This window comes from Oreochromis niloticus, unplaced genomic scaffold, assembly GCF_001858045.2.
Source record: "Oreochromis niloticus isolate F11D_XX unplaced genomic scaffold, O_niloticus_UMD_NMBU tig00002548_pilon, whole genome shotgun sequence".
Lineage (NCBI taxonomy): Eukaryota > Metazoa > Chordata > Actinopteri > Cichliformes > Cichlidae > Oreochromis > Oreochromis niloticus.
Genome location: NW_020327662.1, coordinates 180939 through 199004, shown reverse-complemented (window position 1 = coordinate 199004; position 18066 = coordinate 180939). Strand labels below are relative to the sequence as shown.

Genomic DNA, 18066 nt, shown 5'->3' with positions numbered 1-18066 from the left:
TGATCACAAGTTTATTTAATTATTTTTCAACCCAACAAAGCAAATAAACTAAAACATGATGCTGATGCTATGAACACTCTACACACGAGTCAAGATCCAGGAAAACTGCTGCGCATCTGAAAGAAGAAGCTGAACTCACGGATACGCTACATACTCGAGTTATCATAGTTCTGTTTCTCTCTCTTTGATGAGTTCTCAGCCAGCTCCTGATCTGATGATGTGTAGCTTGCTCATCAGCTCAGAAGAGACAGTAACGCAACCTCACACAGTGGTTGCGTGCTTTTGCCCACAGTGGCAAAGACTTACACATATTAATTTCAGCTTCTCCATCATGTAGTTTTAGCTGTTTTATACAGGGTTCAGCTTATTAGTTGTTTTCATAGGTGTGCTCTATATCTCAACAATGGCTCATATTAGAATGACAGTTTTTAAACAGGTCAAGTGCCTCTATGCACGTAATTAGGTAAAATATTTGCCTATTTCACTTCATCTCATATGTCATTGTACTGTATTTGAGCAACCTTAAGCTTAATGCAGATTACTTTTAACACTTATCCACCTCAATCAAATCTGTGGTCTGGAGCACAGGCTGTTGTTGATCAGGGCAAGCTAAAGAATCATCTAAATATTTTGTGTCAGCAAGGGGTGGGGGAAGCCATTCACCAGAGCATAGTTTAAAGGCTGCTGATGTGGGCTGGCCTTCTCCACACGCTCTTCGAGGCTGCTGTGTTTTCTGACAACTTTTAACATGTGACATTCTCCAACCACTGGTTTACGGTGATTACAGTTATGAGCATATAAATACCTCGCACTGCCGGGAGTAAATCCTTACATGAATGTGTCGTCTCCCTGTGAGACAGTCTTACTTGCTCGGGAACCCATGATAACAACAACAACCGTGTCACAGACCTCGTCTGCTCCGCAGTCATACACACAACAACAACAACACAAAATAGGCCTTTTCAACGCGTACTACGTTTTACGGACAAGGTTTATCTAAAAATGCTTCCAGCCCTCTTTCAGGCGAGCATTTACTTTTAGAAATCCGCCTAAAAATGCTTCCAGCCCTCTTTCAGGCGAGCCTTTACTTTTAGGAATGCTACCAACCCCTCTGGGCGAGCTTAAACGTTTTACGCGAGGTGTCTCAGAGTGTCAATATTCACCTGGTTGCTGATTCACTGCCGGTCTCTCAGGTCCGCCTTATCAACCCCCAACGTCGTGTACCACTTGTAATAACGCCAGCCAGAACCCGAATTCACGTCTCTGGTCTTTTATACTGTACCTAGACAGTAGCTGTCGACAGACTTCAGCGCGGGCTTCTCACGACGTCAGGACTCGATGAGGTTTTCCCGTAGGAGCACACAAAACGTTATGTCCTAAATCCGGCTCGAAGGACCAAATAAATGTCAGGAGTTTTCCTGTAATTCAACTCAGATTGGAATAAATGACACTCAGACAGGTTTTACAAATTAACGTGCACGGGAGAGAACTGGACAGGCGCTGTTCCTTCGCTTGACCTCAGTTGCTCTCGTCCGCTCTCCCGTAACACTGCTCTTTTATTGTGGTTACATGAATATGCATAGGTTCATTAACATATGACATCTTATAGGTATACATGTGAACAAAGAATACCTTGTGTGTGTGTGTGTGTGTGGCCATAAAATGACTTCCTAACCTGCTGGCCTGGAAGTCCAGCAGTTCATCTAAACAAAATGCACTTAGAGTAAAACAGACATAGATACGTTTATCCTACCATAAAACAATAAGACAAGGTACGACCTCTCCCATGCTCCCAGGATGTGGGTGTGAAAGCCAGAGTGCTCTGGAATGCACACAAGCTTCCTAGGATGAGACATCCTTTCAGGATACTATCAACTACATACTTCTAAACACAAATGATTACATGCAGCATTCTACCATAAGTAAACCTATATAATTAAAAGGTAATACTGACATTATATTTAACATTCTATTAACAGAGCCGTTACGTCATTTCACAACAAACACAACGCAGCCTCGTTAGTGCAAAACTGCGGCAGCAAAACATTGTTTAAAAGCTGAGATCTCACAGATTCCAAAACTGCGAGTTTCATCACGCTCCGACCAAAATTCATGGAACCAGCTGAAACAGCAGACCACAAATATGCACAGCGTTCAATAAAATATAACGTAAAATTCGCTCCTTCCAACGTGTGAACATCCAGTCGGGACTCCAGAACTTTCCCTTCCTCACTCGATCTCCCACAATGCCTCAGAGCCGTTTCACGTCGAAAATCACAAATTTTGCCCGGCTACAGACATTTGATTGGACCAGGGTGAGTGTTGTAAATTTATGGTTACGTGTATTTTTTGCTCTGCAACTTCTGATTGGTGGACCTGACGTAAAAACAGTGATGTTAACTTGATTCTCTCGGCTAAAATTATTTTAAAAAGAGGGTCAATCATGCAAATCTGCCAATAGAAGCCAAAGTTACAGCCCCTCAGAGTTTAAAGAGAAAAGGCACGTTTCCAACACTCGGTTATGGAAAGGGAAACAGGCCCACAGTGCCTGAGTGGGTAATTCTTCAAATAATATTCAAAAGCAAACATTTTTAAGCATGTAAATAAAATTAAATCATTTCTGCTCTTCAATAAGAAACTAAAACTGGCAGATGGTACCAAAATGTGAAACGCCTGGCTATCTGTGCATTTAGTGCTGTAAGTTTCACTGTTTACCTTCAGAAGCATAAATCTTTGCAGAGATAATGTTCATATGTGGATTCCTGGTTTTCTGGAGTTAATTGTGACCCAAATCGTATTTTTAAAGTGGTTCCAGGCAATAAAATCTAAAAATAAATCTACTTCCTGTTTCTGTGTTCCAGCCTCAGTGACTCTGACACAGTGCTATAATATTTACACCTCTGATGAAAACAGAGTTTGTAGTTGCAGAGAAATACTCGACTCATTTTGGGCATTTACGAGCAGGAACCTCAGTAAGCCCCTCGGTGCTTCACTGGTTAAGAAGCAAAGCAAACATTAGTTAACAGTGATGTTGATTAAGGCCCAAAGTTTAGGAAAGAACGTCAGCACTTCACTAATGAATGTAATGCTGATTCATGTACTTGTTTTGTAATGTGCATGTTGTGCGTTGCTATTTCCCATATTCTTTGGCACTGATAGATGAAAAGTCTCAGGCAGGACCTGAGCCTGCCAGCTGCTGACAGTGAGCAGGGAGAGAAGAAGAAGCTGGTCAAGAGCACCTTCAGTCCTCCTTCATCAGGTCAGAAATCATTTGGGTGTCTGTGTGAAATGTCTGATTTTTACAATCTTTTTTGTAAACATATTTATTAAATGTTTAACAATTATACAGAAGAAAGACGATGTAAAGAACAAAACATTTGGCCCATAAACACGGTCAGGAGTCACAGTCGAGTGTGAGCTGCATGTATACAATGAAATAAGAAGGAAACAGCAGTTAGAAGGAGCGTTGTACGTGCTGTTGGAGTAATACTTGGCCCCTCTATGAATACTGTGGCCTCTTGATGGCCCCACACTCAGAAACATAGATCCACCACTTTCTTTCTACTGCACTGAGGTCTAGCAGGACAAGCACAGAGATGAGTCCACTGTCACCACCACTTGTCTTTTCCCAACCATTAGTCCTGTTATTGTGCCTGTTGATGTGGGTGTGGCCAATGAAATGTCTCCATTACCTGTGTTGACACCAGGCTGTGACATTCTCCAGGTGATGGTGACTGTTCAGTCTTGGTTTTGGATCCTGATGTGTGGAGCCAGGGCTTTGGCCACAGCTACTTTCCCCTGTAGACCAAGCCCCTGTAGAACAGGCTGCTTACAGCACCCCCTGGTGGTGTTAAAGTGGAGTACAGCCATGAGTGAGAGATGATCTCTTTCCTTTGGCTCTGCTGTTTGTCCTCATATGATCCTTCTTCCTGGCAACAGTGGGCTATTCAATCAATAATCAATAACATTGTTGCCTTTCTTTCAGGAAACTGTTTAATAACCAGCAATCACAAATCTGAGGACTATTAAACACTTCATGACTCTTGTTTTTGAACAGCCTGCTCGATGAAGATTACAGAGAATAGTGTTGTAGTTCAGCCTGACCAGATGGGGGCAGTATAACAGTCACAGCATTCCTCAGCTGCTTTCAGGTTTCATTTGCTCTAACATTTAATTTAACGTTACTTTTACAGACAACAGCTTTGTCAGATAGGTGGTTACAGGGTTGTGTGGTTATTATTTCACTCGCTTCATGTAACGACCCTGACTGCGTGGCACAGACTGGACAGCAGGTGGCGCTCTTCACTTCTTTGATGATTCAGCAGGTGAGAAAGAGAAGGGTTTTTTCCACGTCCAACATGAGGATAAAAATGTTAACCACCTAAAGTTTGTGAACAGGGTAAACAGCATCCTGTCATAATGTGTGGCTGCTTCTTTAAACCTCTATAAACTTTGTTATTACTGATTTTGTGTAATTGATGGTAGCTACTAAGGCACATTAGCATAACTGCTGATCTTTGGACTAAAAACAGGTTTTTTAGTTAATTTAAAGGCAGAATCAGAGTTTGAAACAACATTCAGAACTGCAGTTAACCTGTGTTTCATTCAGGTGCTGCAAACACATCAGCCGTTCCAGGACAAATTTCCAGCTCATGAATGCTGAAGATCTCACCAATTCACTGGGAAAACATCCGCCTTCAGCTGCAGTAGAGAAAATCCATGACTTCTAAAAGTTGATGGAGCTTCTAATTCTTTAGTTTGCTCAGAATGTGAACTGCTTCAGGTGGAGCACTTTAGCTCTTTGACTGTGATCAGAAAGAAAGTCCATCACTCTGTGAGAACTTTCAGTGTGAAACTTTAGAAACATAAAGTACACCGAGCTTACAGAAAATGATCCTGGTAAAATCACATAAATTGCTGCAGAAACGTAGTAATAAATACATGCATGTAGTTGTAAAGAGTCTGTTCCATATGTTGGTCCATGTGAAGAACAGAGCTACATAACTGATGGTGCCAGCTCTGTACAAGAGTCAGAAACAGCTCCGTTCAGTTTCAGGGTGTGGTGGAAATTGGTGAGGATTCATCTAAGGAGTCGTCTTTGGCCACCTGCTCCACGACCTGACCGACTCCGCTCTCTAACATGTGGTAATACTGCCTCAACTCCTCCAGCTCAGACCTCATCCGTTCCTCCACCTGCTGTTTCTCCTCCTGAGCCTCCATCAGCTTTTTCTTGAAGAACTCTCTGAGCTCCGACTCTCTCCTCTTTAGCATTTCTTCAACTTCCAGGTAGGTGTAGTTGGAGTAAAACTCTCCTCCGTCGTCGGCCACCATCTTATCCACCTTCTCCAGCAGATTCAGGACTTGGCGGCGGTCGTTGGTTTTGAGGTTGTTGAAGACGTGGTATCTGTTTCCAGCCTTCTGCAGGACCTCCTGCAGCTCAGCTCCTGCCTCCTCCAAGGTCTCATCCAAGTCTGACTCAACTACATCTCTGTGAGTGAAGAGGATGATGGTGTACCTCCAGGCACCCTCTCCAAAGATCTCCTCCACCTTCTTCACGGCGTCTCTTTCCTCTGCTGTGAAGCGTCCAACCTTGATGACCAGCAGGATGGCGTGGGGCCACGGGGCCGACATGTTGATGCATTTGGAGATCTCCCTCTTCACAACGTCTTCAGGCAGGAACGTGTCAAAGAGGCCGGGAGTGTCGACCACAGAGACCATCTTCTTCACCACCCTTTCCTGCTGCTTGGAGCATTCAGCAGCCACTGAAGAGGAGAAAACATATATCACCTCATCTTAATTTTGATCAGATATGAACTGCACAGAAATGGTGTCCCGTTTTACACACCTACAGAGTCCTCGCTAAAATAAGTAACAGGTAAGGAATTCCTACTGCTGCTCCCCATTAAAAACTCTGTGTGTCTCTTACCTGATGAGTGACTGGAGATTTCTCTGAAGGCATCTCTTCCCAGGATGCTGTTTCCACTGGAACTCTTTCCTTCTCCAGTCTTCCCAAGCAGAACCAGCCTGAGATCAGACATGAGCACCAGTGTTGAGTAAGTTACTTTAAATTAGTAACTTAGTTACATTACTAGTTACTTCTATCAAAAGTAACTCAGTTACTTCAAGTTACTCGTTACTTTCAAAGTAACTAGTTACTAGGGAAAGTAACTTTGGTTTTACTCAGACTTCTCTTGTTAATGTGTTGCTTCTGTAACTGGATACCCAGCCAGAGTCTTCTAGCTTGCTTACTTGCCACAGTGCACTGAGCCACCTACCAACAGAAAGGAAAAGATAATGTGCATATTTCCACGAGAGAAATCCCACGCCTGGACCGTCGTCGACCGCCGCCATGATTCTAGCCTACGTCACAGCGTCATGTGCGCTTTTTACATCCAACAGAAAAACTGCAGTCGTGGTGCTTTGGTTGTACTCAGAACTCTGAAATTCTGCCTTCTGAATAGGAAGATGTAGGAAACAGCAGACTGCAGATGAGCTGCATACAGGGCTGGACCGGCCCACCATTATAGGAAACATCATAAAGCCTTTGAATGAAAACAAACGCTGTTGTGACAGTGATGTTCACTGTCTTGATGGTATATATGTATCAATCTATCAATCGTTTGTTGTAAGATTCAGATCATTATTTTTTAAAAGCGAGACATTTTAAATGAGAATGAGAAAGAAAAGTGTTTCTTTGTGCCCCCCTCTCCATGTTAATGCCTCTCACCACATATCCAAACCAACATCATGACCAGCAGCTTTACAGCTGTGGCTCCAGCAAACATCAGCTGATACTAGAAAGTAATATTAAATACATTCTAACAACAGCTGATCAAACGTGCTGCTGTTGTTTAGTGCGACATCCGCTGGTTTCCTCTTTCTGGCGCAAAGTGGGCGATAAACAAACAAGAGAGAAAAGCTGATCAGCTGATCATTGATCAGTTTAATGATTGAAGTAGAAACAGGAGAGAGAGGGGAGAGGATGAGAGGAGAAGAGGCAGCTGTGCAGCAAAGACACAGAATAAATCCAGCTTTGTGTCTTTTCCATTTTAGCTGAAGTCCAGGACAAACTGTTCCTTTTCAGCTCAACACGAAACGCGTCATATTTTCTCTGAATACGAGACGATTCTATTTTTTACGGGACGGTTGGAAACTCTACTAATATGTTTTGGATAAATTCTTCCGCCGCTCTGAACGCGGGAGGAAGCGATCGATGGGAGGAATGTCAGGGGCCTTGATCCGCCAGGCAGAAAGGAGCCGGAGAGTGAAAACTCAATCTGCAGCTCACAGCGTGAGTCGAGGTGAGAGCGAAGCTCAAACAAACTCACAAACTCACATGGACTCAGCGAGGAGTTCCTCCGCTCTCAGCAGCACCATGCAGACAGCTTTGTTAGGACTGCACGCCTGCCTGATCACCAAACCTACTTCTCCCAAAGTCTGCAGAAAGTTTGCCAACCTTTAAAATTCATGCTGTTTGCATTCATTTATATTTGCACTCATCAGTCCTCCGGAGTTTCTTTGTCCTCAGGATTATTGCTTCATGCTTATTGAAGATGGGAATGAATGTATTTAATGTGTGGGTGCCACGCTGCTGCTTGTTGCGTGGTGTGGGGACGCAGGCCGAGTTTCTGCTTTCACATATCAAAGGCTCGGTCCTGGAAACACTCTGAGCACGAGGACGGGATTCAGCAGGAACAACCAGGCCTGCGGTCACTCCACCGGTCCTGACCGCTGACCTCGGACCGACGTCCACAACAAAGAGTTTATGGAATATGTTTTACTTACTATACAGCGGGTGAGATGATGTCATTTAAAAGCAGGACACAGAGGACAACAAAACTGTGATGAACTCAAAGAGAGCCCTTTATTGTGGCTGATGGAAGAAACTTGAACATGCAATAACTGTAATCAATCCTGAAATGGGCGAGACTAAACTACGACTGCTATGAATATTACTGTGACTATGACAACACTACTACAGACCTGAACATGATGGCGACCAGCAGTATGAGATCAAATATGAAGGGCTACACCCAAGACTTGAACATGAGAAAGGAAACAGACTCTTCAAACAGGAAACATGACGAACGTATACCTCACACTAACAAACGAGGGCGATTGGAACGTAATGGTGACACGAAAGGATCCATGTAAACAAAGCAGTAAAGACTGAGCAACTATGAGCTGTCAGGGAGAATTAGAAGAACAAAGTATCGCCAAATTAAAACTACTAACTAATAACAGCAAAAACAAGAATTACATACATTGATCAATAGTAATCTGAATCAACACCAAAACCAATGCAAAAAGGCTCACAAACCCAAACTGCCAGAATCACATTATTTTCTACATTTAGTGTCATTTTTTTTACAAAAGGTATTAAAATGAAAAAGAATGCAAACAAAATCTAAACGAACGAGCTCTACTTACATTTCTGAAATACATAACCTGCATATGTACACATACAAAATGTATAAGAACAATTTACATCTGTTCCTTAGTTTCTATCAATACAAATAAGAATTTACATGACATTATTCAACCTTATATACATTTTACAAAATAAATGCGAGTATTTATTTTCCACAGAGAGCGCGCTCCCATTCTGCAGCCTCTGCCTTCTGAAACAGCTCAGTGTTCATCTGCAGGCACTGTGTGTGAAACCACCTTGAACAGCTGTCACACTGGATCTGGGAATGTTCAACAAACCAGAAATAAAAAACATTCTTTAATCACGTGATTTAACATGAATATCTTTATTAATCTGACATTAGTATGTATTGCATATTTTTTCCTTATCAAATATTCAAAATAACTAACACACCAAGCCAAAAACAATTACATGCAAGTTAAGGCTATATTTCCCCTCTTCCTCAAAACAAAAACCAAATAACAAAAGCAACTGTACACAATAGATTTTGTTAAATAATATCCCCAATTACAAATCTGTCTTACCCATGTGGTGATTGAAGGCCCTGGAAAAGGTGGTTTTGGAGTTGAACACATGGCACAATTGTTTTCTGCCTCCAACACTGTTACAAATATAGTAAAATTAGTGATTGACAATGAATATTTAAATACAAGTGATTTCTTTGTGCTATAACACTTTACAAACCTGAGGCTCCCAGTATATGTAAAGCAGTTGCTTCACGCTGCTGTACCATTGCTTTAATTGTTGTTTCAAATGTCATGTCTGGTATTTTGGGAAAGGACTCCATGAACGCCTTTGCCATCTATGGAAATAGCAAAATATTCCAAAATAATTGAGTCATATTGCTTTTCTATAGCAGACTCAATTTTATAATGCACCATCAGCACAAACATTATTTGTCTTTGTTACTTTACCAAGATGACAATCACATGGCAGCTATTTGTGTCCTTCTGTACTGGCTGTTTCAAAACTCCTGCTTTTAACTTGATATCCACCCAGTCAGTCTTGTTGACTGCAGTACGCCTCATGTTGAAGAACTCCCTGTGCAAGGGTCATACTGTCATGTGAGGGCCGTGTGCAGGCAGGAAAAGGACCTAAAATGCAGACTCACGCAAACAAAAGGTGAACTTAAGTACAGCTTTAATGCTGGATGGCAAACAGAAAACTGTTCTGAACTAGAACACAAAATGAACCCGCTCGGCACGCTGGCAGGCCGGCAGGTCATTACCTTATTTTGAATGTTCAATGTCAGCACACAGAATTTGAAAAATACTCTAAAACATTTTGGAATAACATGTGGCTTAATTTAATGCCACATTCTTTATTTATGGGAAACAAAGACGGTCGAGAGATATCACTTAGACAAAAACTACAACAGCACTGGCTCTGAGTACTGTATTAAAGCGTCTATAGTAATCACAATTCACTATAATTTACACAGTCCCAGAGCCAATAGGGCTGCACCACCAAAAACACACAGAATCAAAAAGTTTAATTCAACTGAAAAAACAGGGAAAGTCATATATAATGAAAGAAAGAACAAAAATCAACCAACACATTACAAACATAAGCTGCTGGATCTAAACTGCTAAAGCAAGTTCTTCAGGCCAATGACTGACCCTGGATCTGCCATTGGGACACATACAGTTTACTTAATACTGTCATTTAACACAATATTAAGTCAAATAATAAACTAACAACCAACTTGTACTTTTTCATGCTAAAATGTAATTACTGAGGCACATTACCATCCCAGCCCACCGATAAGGCCTGGCCTACAAATGTGGAAAACACTGCAGCACTATAAAAGTAAATGATAATATATTCACTTTAATTTTTGAAAAATAGAATTTACCTGAATTTTTGTGCTGCCACTTTGGATTCTTCAAGCTCTCTTGTGTTGCTGGATCAACAAGGTAAAGACAGCTGTCTGCTTTACTTAGGCACTGTAACCGAAAAGATCATATAATTAATTCTCTAGCCAGTAATTACAGATAAAAATATGTCTTTAATCATGCTGAGAGGTTTGACTATAACTTGTTTGATCAGTTATTACAGCTGATTTTTAAAATGAGCCCAGGAAAAGCAGTTATAAAGATATTATTACATCAATCCCCATCAATCCCTGTTATAATAAGTCAAGCTGATTTACAGATTCCATTTGCTATTATCTTATTTGTCCACACACGATTTACTACAGTCGAACACCTTAATTTTCAGTTTTTAATGGAAACTGATAGGAAACCATTAGTATTCCAGTATACTGGTATTTGAGGTGCAGGACTTCATAGTGAGACATCAAACACACCACAAATCTGGGTTTGATGAATCCAGTTGTCTCAGAAAGTAAAAAATGTTTCCAGGGATGAAATTTTATGGCACTTACAGGACATAATTTGAAAAACAAAACCCTAATTTTTCCATAATATTGTATATTTTTTAGCATTAATACAATGTAAAATACAAATATATTTATATTGCAATATGTATATGTATTTATTAGCTTTGACAAACAGTGCCTCCTCATCATTTCTCTTTTCCCGTCAGGATGACACCGGCAGTGTAGTGGTTCAGTATGTATACCTTACTGCCCAAATCCAACTTGCAGCCAACATCATGCAGGGCACGCTCTATAATCTTGTAAAAAACACTGAATAATGAAGAGAGGTCAACTTAAACTGCTAATTATGTTTTTGAAAATATGTAATCCATGATTAATTAATAATGTAGTGCTATCAATGTAAGAATTTTACTCTCTAAAGCACTCAAACACACTGTTTTCATTTTCATTGATTGACTGATTTTCTGTGTGATTTTCTCTATGAGAATATAGCTGGTTGATGTCAAACGTTACAAAAGGAAAGAATATATTGAGCTAACAGGATAATAACAGTAACTCAAATAACCACTATATAAAACCAAAGTACACAGAAGACAAATGATGAAAATACAACAAAGCAGATCTGGAGGCAGAAGGTTTCTATCAACCGAAGACCACACTGTGGGTGACTCCTGTCAGCCAAGAACAGCAAACTGAACATTTTGTGCTCATAAACGTTTCACATTTTCATAAAAACAGATTTAAAAACAATATAGTCCAATAACTTCCACAGTTACCATCACAGAACATTCTTAAATCCTTCAGTTGTGTTTTCATGGAAAATTTGGATACAAAATGTGACTCAAGACTGAAAGTTCGTCTTTGACAATTTCACTTTTTTTATATCTTTGATAAATATTTTTATTGTTTTAATTAAAGCAATGCTGGTCATTACGCATGAAAGTTAGCGATCTGGAGTTGTGACTGTCAACAGTATAAAACCTTTTAAGATTCAAGTGCATCAGCACAGTAACAAATCCATTTAAGACTAAAGCATGTATGAACAATAGCTGTGTCTATAAAAACATTGCATCTGTCTAACGTGGATGATAAAATGTGTTTTTGATATGGGAACAGCATTAGGATCAGTGATGTTTTTGCTCTATGAATAGCAATAAAGCAAAACAAACAGCAGGAAATTAAATTTGGGGTTTGAAAGGATTACTGTAACTCAGTAATTAAAATACAGCTTCATTTATTTTGTAGTCTTTTCCAGGTACCTGGCCTGTTAACCATTGATGAGGTTCCAGTGATTTCAGCTGTGGTGAACTATAAAGTTGTTCCTTTTATTTGTGATGGAATCACAGCAACAACAGTTTCCTGTCTTTTCCACAGTGTATTTGTATTTGTGGCACAAGAGTAAAAAATTCTTTTGTCAAAAAAGTACACAAATAACTCCAGATTTCCTGCATCTTACAAAACGTACATTTGCATACTGACTCATGGGCATTTATTAGTGGTCTTTGATGAGTCCTTCTTCATCAATGCTCATATTTGCATAATTATGATGAAGCAATTCACCCCACAACCCATCATTACTTCAGTTGGCTGGTTTCAGTGATGATGATAATGTACTCTTTATAATTTGGGGGAAACCTGCAGTCAGCTGAGACTGAATTCAATTCAATTCAATTCAATTTTATTTATATAGCGCCAAATCACAACAAAAGTCGCCTCAAGGCGCTTTATATTGTACAGTAGATAACACAATAATAAATACAGAGAAAAACCCAACAATCATATGACCCCCTATGAGCAAGCACTTTGGCGACAGTGGGAAGGAAAAACTCCCTTTTAACAGGAAGAAACCTCCGACAGAACCAGGCTCAGGGAGGGGCGGGGCCATCTGCTGTGATTGGTTGGGGTGAGAGAAGGAAAACAGGATGAAAGACATGCTGTGGAAGAGAGACAGAGATTAATAACAGATATGATTCAATGCAGAGAGGTCTATTAACACATAGTGAGTGAGAAAGGTGACTGGAAAGGAAAAACTCAGTGCATCATGGGAATCCCCAGCAGCCTACGTCTATTGCAGCATAACTAAGGGAGGATTCAGGGTCACCTGGTCCAGCCCTAACTATATGCTTTAGCAAAAAGGAAAGTTTGAAGCCTAATCTTGAAAGTAGAGATAGTGTCTGTCTCCCGAATCCAAACTGGAAGCTGGTTCCACAGAAGAGGGGCCTGAAAACTGAAGGCTCTGCCTCCCATTCTACTTTTAAATACTCTAGGAACAACAAGTAGGCCTGCAGAGCGAGAGCGAAGTGCTCTAATAGGGTGATATGGTACTACAAGGTCATTAAGATAAGATGGGGCCTGATTATTTAAGACCTTGTAAGTGAGGAGCAGGAAGTGAAGAAGTCACCTGGATGATGACGAAACGTTTCTCCCACTGAAAACGTCCAGATGAACAGAGTCAAGTTTTTCAGATAAAAAGGATGATTGAAAGTTCATCAAGACATATAAATGACTCTGTGTTATACCATTATAGAGACCTAATACATTGATAGGACAAGCTAAGTATTTATGGAAAAGTTGTTTTATGTGCACAAGATTGTTACTTTCAAATTTAATTTCTGAATACTAATAACTCAATTTGACATCAGTGTAACCTACCACGATCAATAATTAATTAGCTTGGAAAAGCTATTAAAAGGATGAATAGTTTAAAGGGAACAGAAACAGTTTTCAGCATCACAGAATACAGAAGCCTGAGTTTTGCACAAAAAGTTCAAACATAAAAATTCACATGTTCTTCTCATGTGATCCTCTGCATGTTTCTGTGTCTGAATGACAACAGCGACTCTAGTGATCATGATGTTATGACTGTTTGATTTCATTGAAGTTAAAGACAGTAGAATACACATTGATTTACCTGTAATTTATCCAACGTGTTGCCCTTTTCCTCCTCCTGGACTTTTCTGGAGGTGTTTCGCACATCGCATCCTTCTATATCTTCTGTGCTCTATAATAAATGAAAACACTTTACCATTTAAATATTGTTTAATATGTGTGGTGTGCTAGTATATTATAATTCACTGTTTTAAAGTGTCATTTTTGCCTTGCATTCCATATTTTCCTATTGATATCAATCAAAACTAAATGACCATAATTCAAACATTAATATGACAAAAACAATGATCACCTGACTTATGGAAGTTGGAGTTGGATCCTCATTCTGATTTCCTCGTCCTTCACTGTTTGGAAATGGGTCCCTCAACAGTTCTTTGCATTTTTTTCCTCCTAGTCCACAAGATTTATTGTAAATGGTGCTGATTTTGTAGTCTTATTTTTTACATGGTCATAGATTGTTGGAACAATCACATCAGCACATGCCCTGGCAGGAAAGTTGTATATTCCTGAACTTACTGCTGGAATTGCAATAGAACACAGTTTGTGCTCCTCTGCCTTTTGCAAAACACTGATTATGGCCTAACATAGGTTTTGCCTGTGTGACATCTTTGGCTGATGGTTTGCTTTGCAGACATGGTCCCACTACGTGAATCATTTTTTGGCAACACAGGTTCCCAGCACTTGTTACAACAGCTTCTCCAGTCTGCAGAGGTCCGTTTTCTGCTATGTAATTATTGCTCTCTTTCTGTATTTTTGGCCACCACAATGTTGTAACATGGTATTTGCTGCACTGACAACAGCGTCCACTTGAAGCTTGCAGAGATCAGCAATCCACACTGATGTGTCTACATCTTGCGTGAGATGTGCTGACATGATCCTTTTTTGTTTTGCTGCTTGTTCTTTTTCATCCTGGTGAGAAAATTTATAAAATGAAAAATAAAAAACTTTAAATAACAAAATAAATATAGAATTCATAACATTATAAAAAATGTAAGAAAGATAAATACAGTGATTGTAATATACATATTATTCAAGGTCCAGCATAGCTCAACAACAATGTGTTTAAAATTAGATGAGGCAAAACTACTACAGATGCCAGCCATCTCTTCTTTGTATTAGCTGCTGTATTAGAAAGCATGAACTAGTGCTATTAGATCCAAATTTTCATTGTTCTCACACAATAACATTAAAATTTAAAAACACACACTCACATGTTTATCTCTCTCTCTCTCTATGTATATCTATCTATCTATGGATAGATAGATAGATATTAAAATGTCTTTTTTTTTTAAACAGTATTGAGCAATCACTCCAACAGTTTAAATGCCTTTCATGACCGGACTTTTTCACTCATTTTTATTCGAATACTACCGACTGACATTATTCTGAGGAAATGAAGTGACTTCTTGACGACCCAATTAACTCCAACTTTTGAGTTGCTCTAAGAACAAAGGAACCTACGAACATAAGTCCTGATATGAACCAGTATTATGGCTGGCCTTCAAGATTATCGGATCAAAAATAGGAACGACTGCCAAGAAGTAATAATCAATGAAGCGAAATATGGCTCACTGACTGTGATATGCAAAAACATCAGTGGCCACAGTTTTTAATGGGTGATGAATCGTAAAATTACATTTTTTCATTCATATCATCATCTGTAGGTTATGAGAATATGAGTACAGAGATACAATATTAATATCTACAGCCAATGATTAAAAACTAAATATATTGTCACTGTTCAGGGATGTAATTTGGCCATTGGTGGTGTTGTTCTCAAGGCTTCTTCGAGGAGCATCCGGGAGAACTACTTTCAACGTATTTAAATAAAAAGAAAGCTTGTTTTTCTTTTAGAAGGTTCCCTTAATAAATATTTACTAGCAACCTCTTTAAAATGATAATTAAGGGTTTGTGTTTATACATAAAAAAATAACAAACTAAAATCATTAATCATAATAATAATTTTTTTAATACAATTTAAATGTATATATATATATAAATATATATATATATATCTCAAACCTGTTTAGTGACAGCTTCAGTCGGCTCTGTGGGCACATCTGAGTGTGGTGGTTCTTCTTGATGATCCTTATAAAAATAATAAAATTACAACTTTACATGGAAGAACACAGAATACTTACAGAACACACATGAACATGTTTGTCTTTAGCAGAACTTAAATTATTCTCCATCTATAATACATACATAGGTTTAGACAATATACAGTCTGTGTTTATATGTTACTGCATTTACAGAACAAAATGTTAAGTGATATAAATGGTCTTCTACAACAGCAATAACTAACAATAATGCTCATTATTTCACTAACATCAAGTATTTTATGGGTAGCTGTTGCCATGTGTGGAGTGTACAATATCATGATTTTCATAAGTTTTCCTAAAAGCTGTGAAAGACTAATGATGTTTTAATTTAAAATGTATTATGGCACATAACATGGTTATCTGATGTATACAACACAGTTTTAACACATAGATGAGTTATAATTACTGTACATTTATGTATAGTTAGCATCGTTATTTACTTTCATAAACATAAAATGAATTAAATCACAGGAGCATAAAGAGAGTTACAGTAAGATTACAGTATTTTTTACATGCCTAATTGAACAATTGTAAAAAAAAAATCAAAGTATACATTTAAATTTGATTACAACACACAACCTTTCAAATAGAAAATGTTTTAGTGACATAGATGAAAGAAAAAATGATGATACCTTACCTGTTTGACTCGTTTTCCCATCAGAGCAGTTACATAGAAGCCTTTTCGTTTTCTACTTTTTTTCTTCCACTTCTCAGTCTCCACTCGGTAAGACTGAAAAGTATACTTTTGAAATAATTAACAATACTTTTTAGATCTGATCTTCATGTACAAAAGATTACGAACATGCAAACCGTCAAGGACATTTACTGTAATCCCAAATTTATTGGAGCGTAAAATGCTTAATGCTTCCTGTCTTTTGTTTAATTACAGTTGTTAGTCAAATAATCTCCTATATTTATCACATCAGAAATGTCATTCTAACCACATGTAATGCAGTAAAATGTTTTTTAATAACACAAAGTCACAACGACAGTACCAAAGACATTTTAGACTAAAGCATGCACAAAAAACAGACCATTTCTAATGTGAATGGGAATATACATTACAGATTGGATAAATTCAACAACAGCAGTGTGAATGACTTTCGTTGTGTAAAAACTGCACCAAATCTGTCCCAAAATGTTAATTATCCTCTTCAAACCTCACCTTCGTCCTTTTTTTGCCTACATGGCCATATTCTCGGAGAAGAGCATCATGTTTCCTCTGATATATCTGCACAAAGTCATCTAGGCTAGCGAGACGCCTTCGTTCAAAGCGAATCCTTTTCAGGTCCCAGTGACTTTTTTCCATGATCCCTTGCGTTCGATTGTCTTCAGTGTAGTTCTGAAAATGGTAATTACATCATTTACACTTTGGCCAAATTCAGCATAATGTTTCTTTTACTGTATTAACTTATTCTACCTGCTTCTTCAACTGCGACACATGATTGTACCGTTTACTGAGAAAGCCATACGCTGAGCCTTTCCCATGCCGTCCAAGGTCTCCTGAAGAAAAACACAATTTTTAATCAATAAAGCACATAAATAACAACATATAAGTGTTGATTGACCAAAACAAGACATACCAAGCAGCATTCCTGACCACAAGGTAGCATGTGGTAGAAAGTACTTTGAAATACTTGAAATGAATGCTGGTGCATGGTACACATTCGGTGGTCCAGTCACATCAAGGTGGGCACTGGCAATTACTTACTAATTACTAATTAATTACTAAGTCTTAATCTGTTTTAAAAACACAGAAATGTACTACAAACGATGTTATTGGTGTCACACTATATCATGAACACAATTAATATCTTAATCATTGAAATCCAAGCTGAATTTTAAAATGACCTTATAATCCTCTGGAAGGATGTCTGTTTCTTCAGCATCCCCATTCCCCGTCTGATCGATCAGCAGTTTGAGGTTCTGCAGGTGTTTGTTCACTTCTGGTCCACTGCATGAAAACAACTGTTGCACTTATAATGATGCCATCCATGTCTTTCAAGTTTGAAGAACAGGCCAGTAATCCAAAAACGTGCCAAATTTGTAGTGTTTCTGTAGTCTATAGTGGAAAAAAGCATATAAACAATAAGCATGCATACTAAACACAAAGTCTAATCATTAGCAGAAACAACATTAACAAAATATAATTATAATAGAGATGAATTAGCAAGTCAACAATAACTACAAGAACACTAACACCAAAGAAATACTAAAAACAGAAAAATAACAATCGCACTCACAGACTCTGGCACAAATACCTCTTTTTGCAAAGATCCTTTGTGTTCTTCATGATGTGACTC

General features: G+C 38.7%; 1 protein-coding gene and 1 pseudogene across 2 annotated transcripts; both read right to left on the bottom strand.

The window, feature by feature from the left end:
• Positions 1 to 5052: 5052 nt before the first annotated feature.
• Positions 5053 to 6038, bottom strand: LOC109199778 (GTPase IMAP family member 4 pseudogene; annotated as a pseudogene).
• Positions 6039 to 13174: 7136 nt separating this feature from the next.
• Positions 13175 to 17464, bottom strand: LOC112845038 (uncharacterized). 2 transcript variants are annotated; one of them, XM_025904573.1, is made up of 8 exons: positions 17347 to 17458; positions 17184 to 17266; positions 16929 to 17105; positions 16401 to 16493; positions 15684 to 15749; positions 13954 to 14570; positions 13684 to 13773; positions 13175 to 13200 (listed from the first exon to the last, which is right to left on the bottom strand). In XM_025904573.1, exons 1-6 carry the CDS (start codon positions 17354 to 17356, stop codon positions 14385 to 14387), a joined length of 615 nt encoding a protein of 204 aa, XP_025760358.1. In that variant the 5' UTR covers positions 17357 to 17458; the 3' UTR covers positions 13175 to 13200; positions 13684 to 13773; positions 13954 to 14384. The 2 variants fall into 2 exon arrangements, 1 of the variants encoding a protein (XP_025760358.1); XR_003217816.1 differs by lacking the exons at positions 15684 to 15749; positions 16401 to 16493 and having other exon boundaries at positions 17347 to 17464.
• Positions 17465 to 18066: the final 602 nt, after the last annotated feature.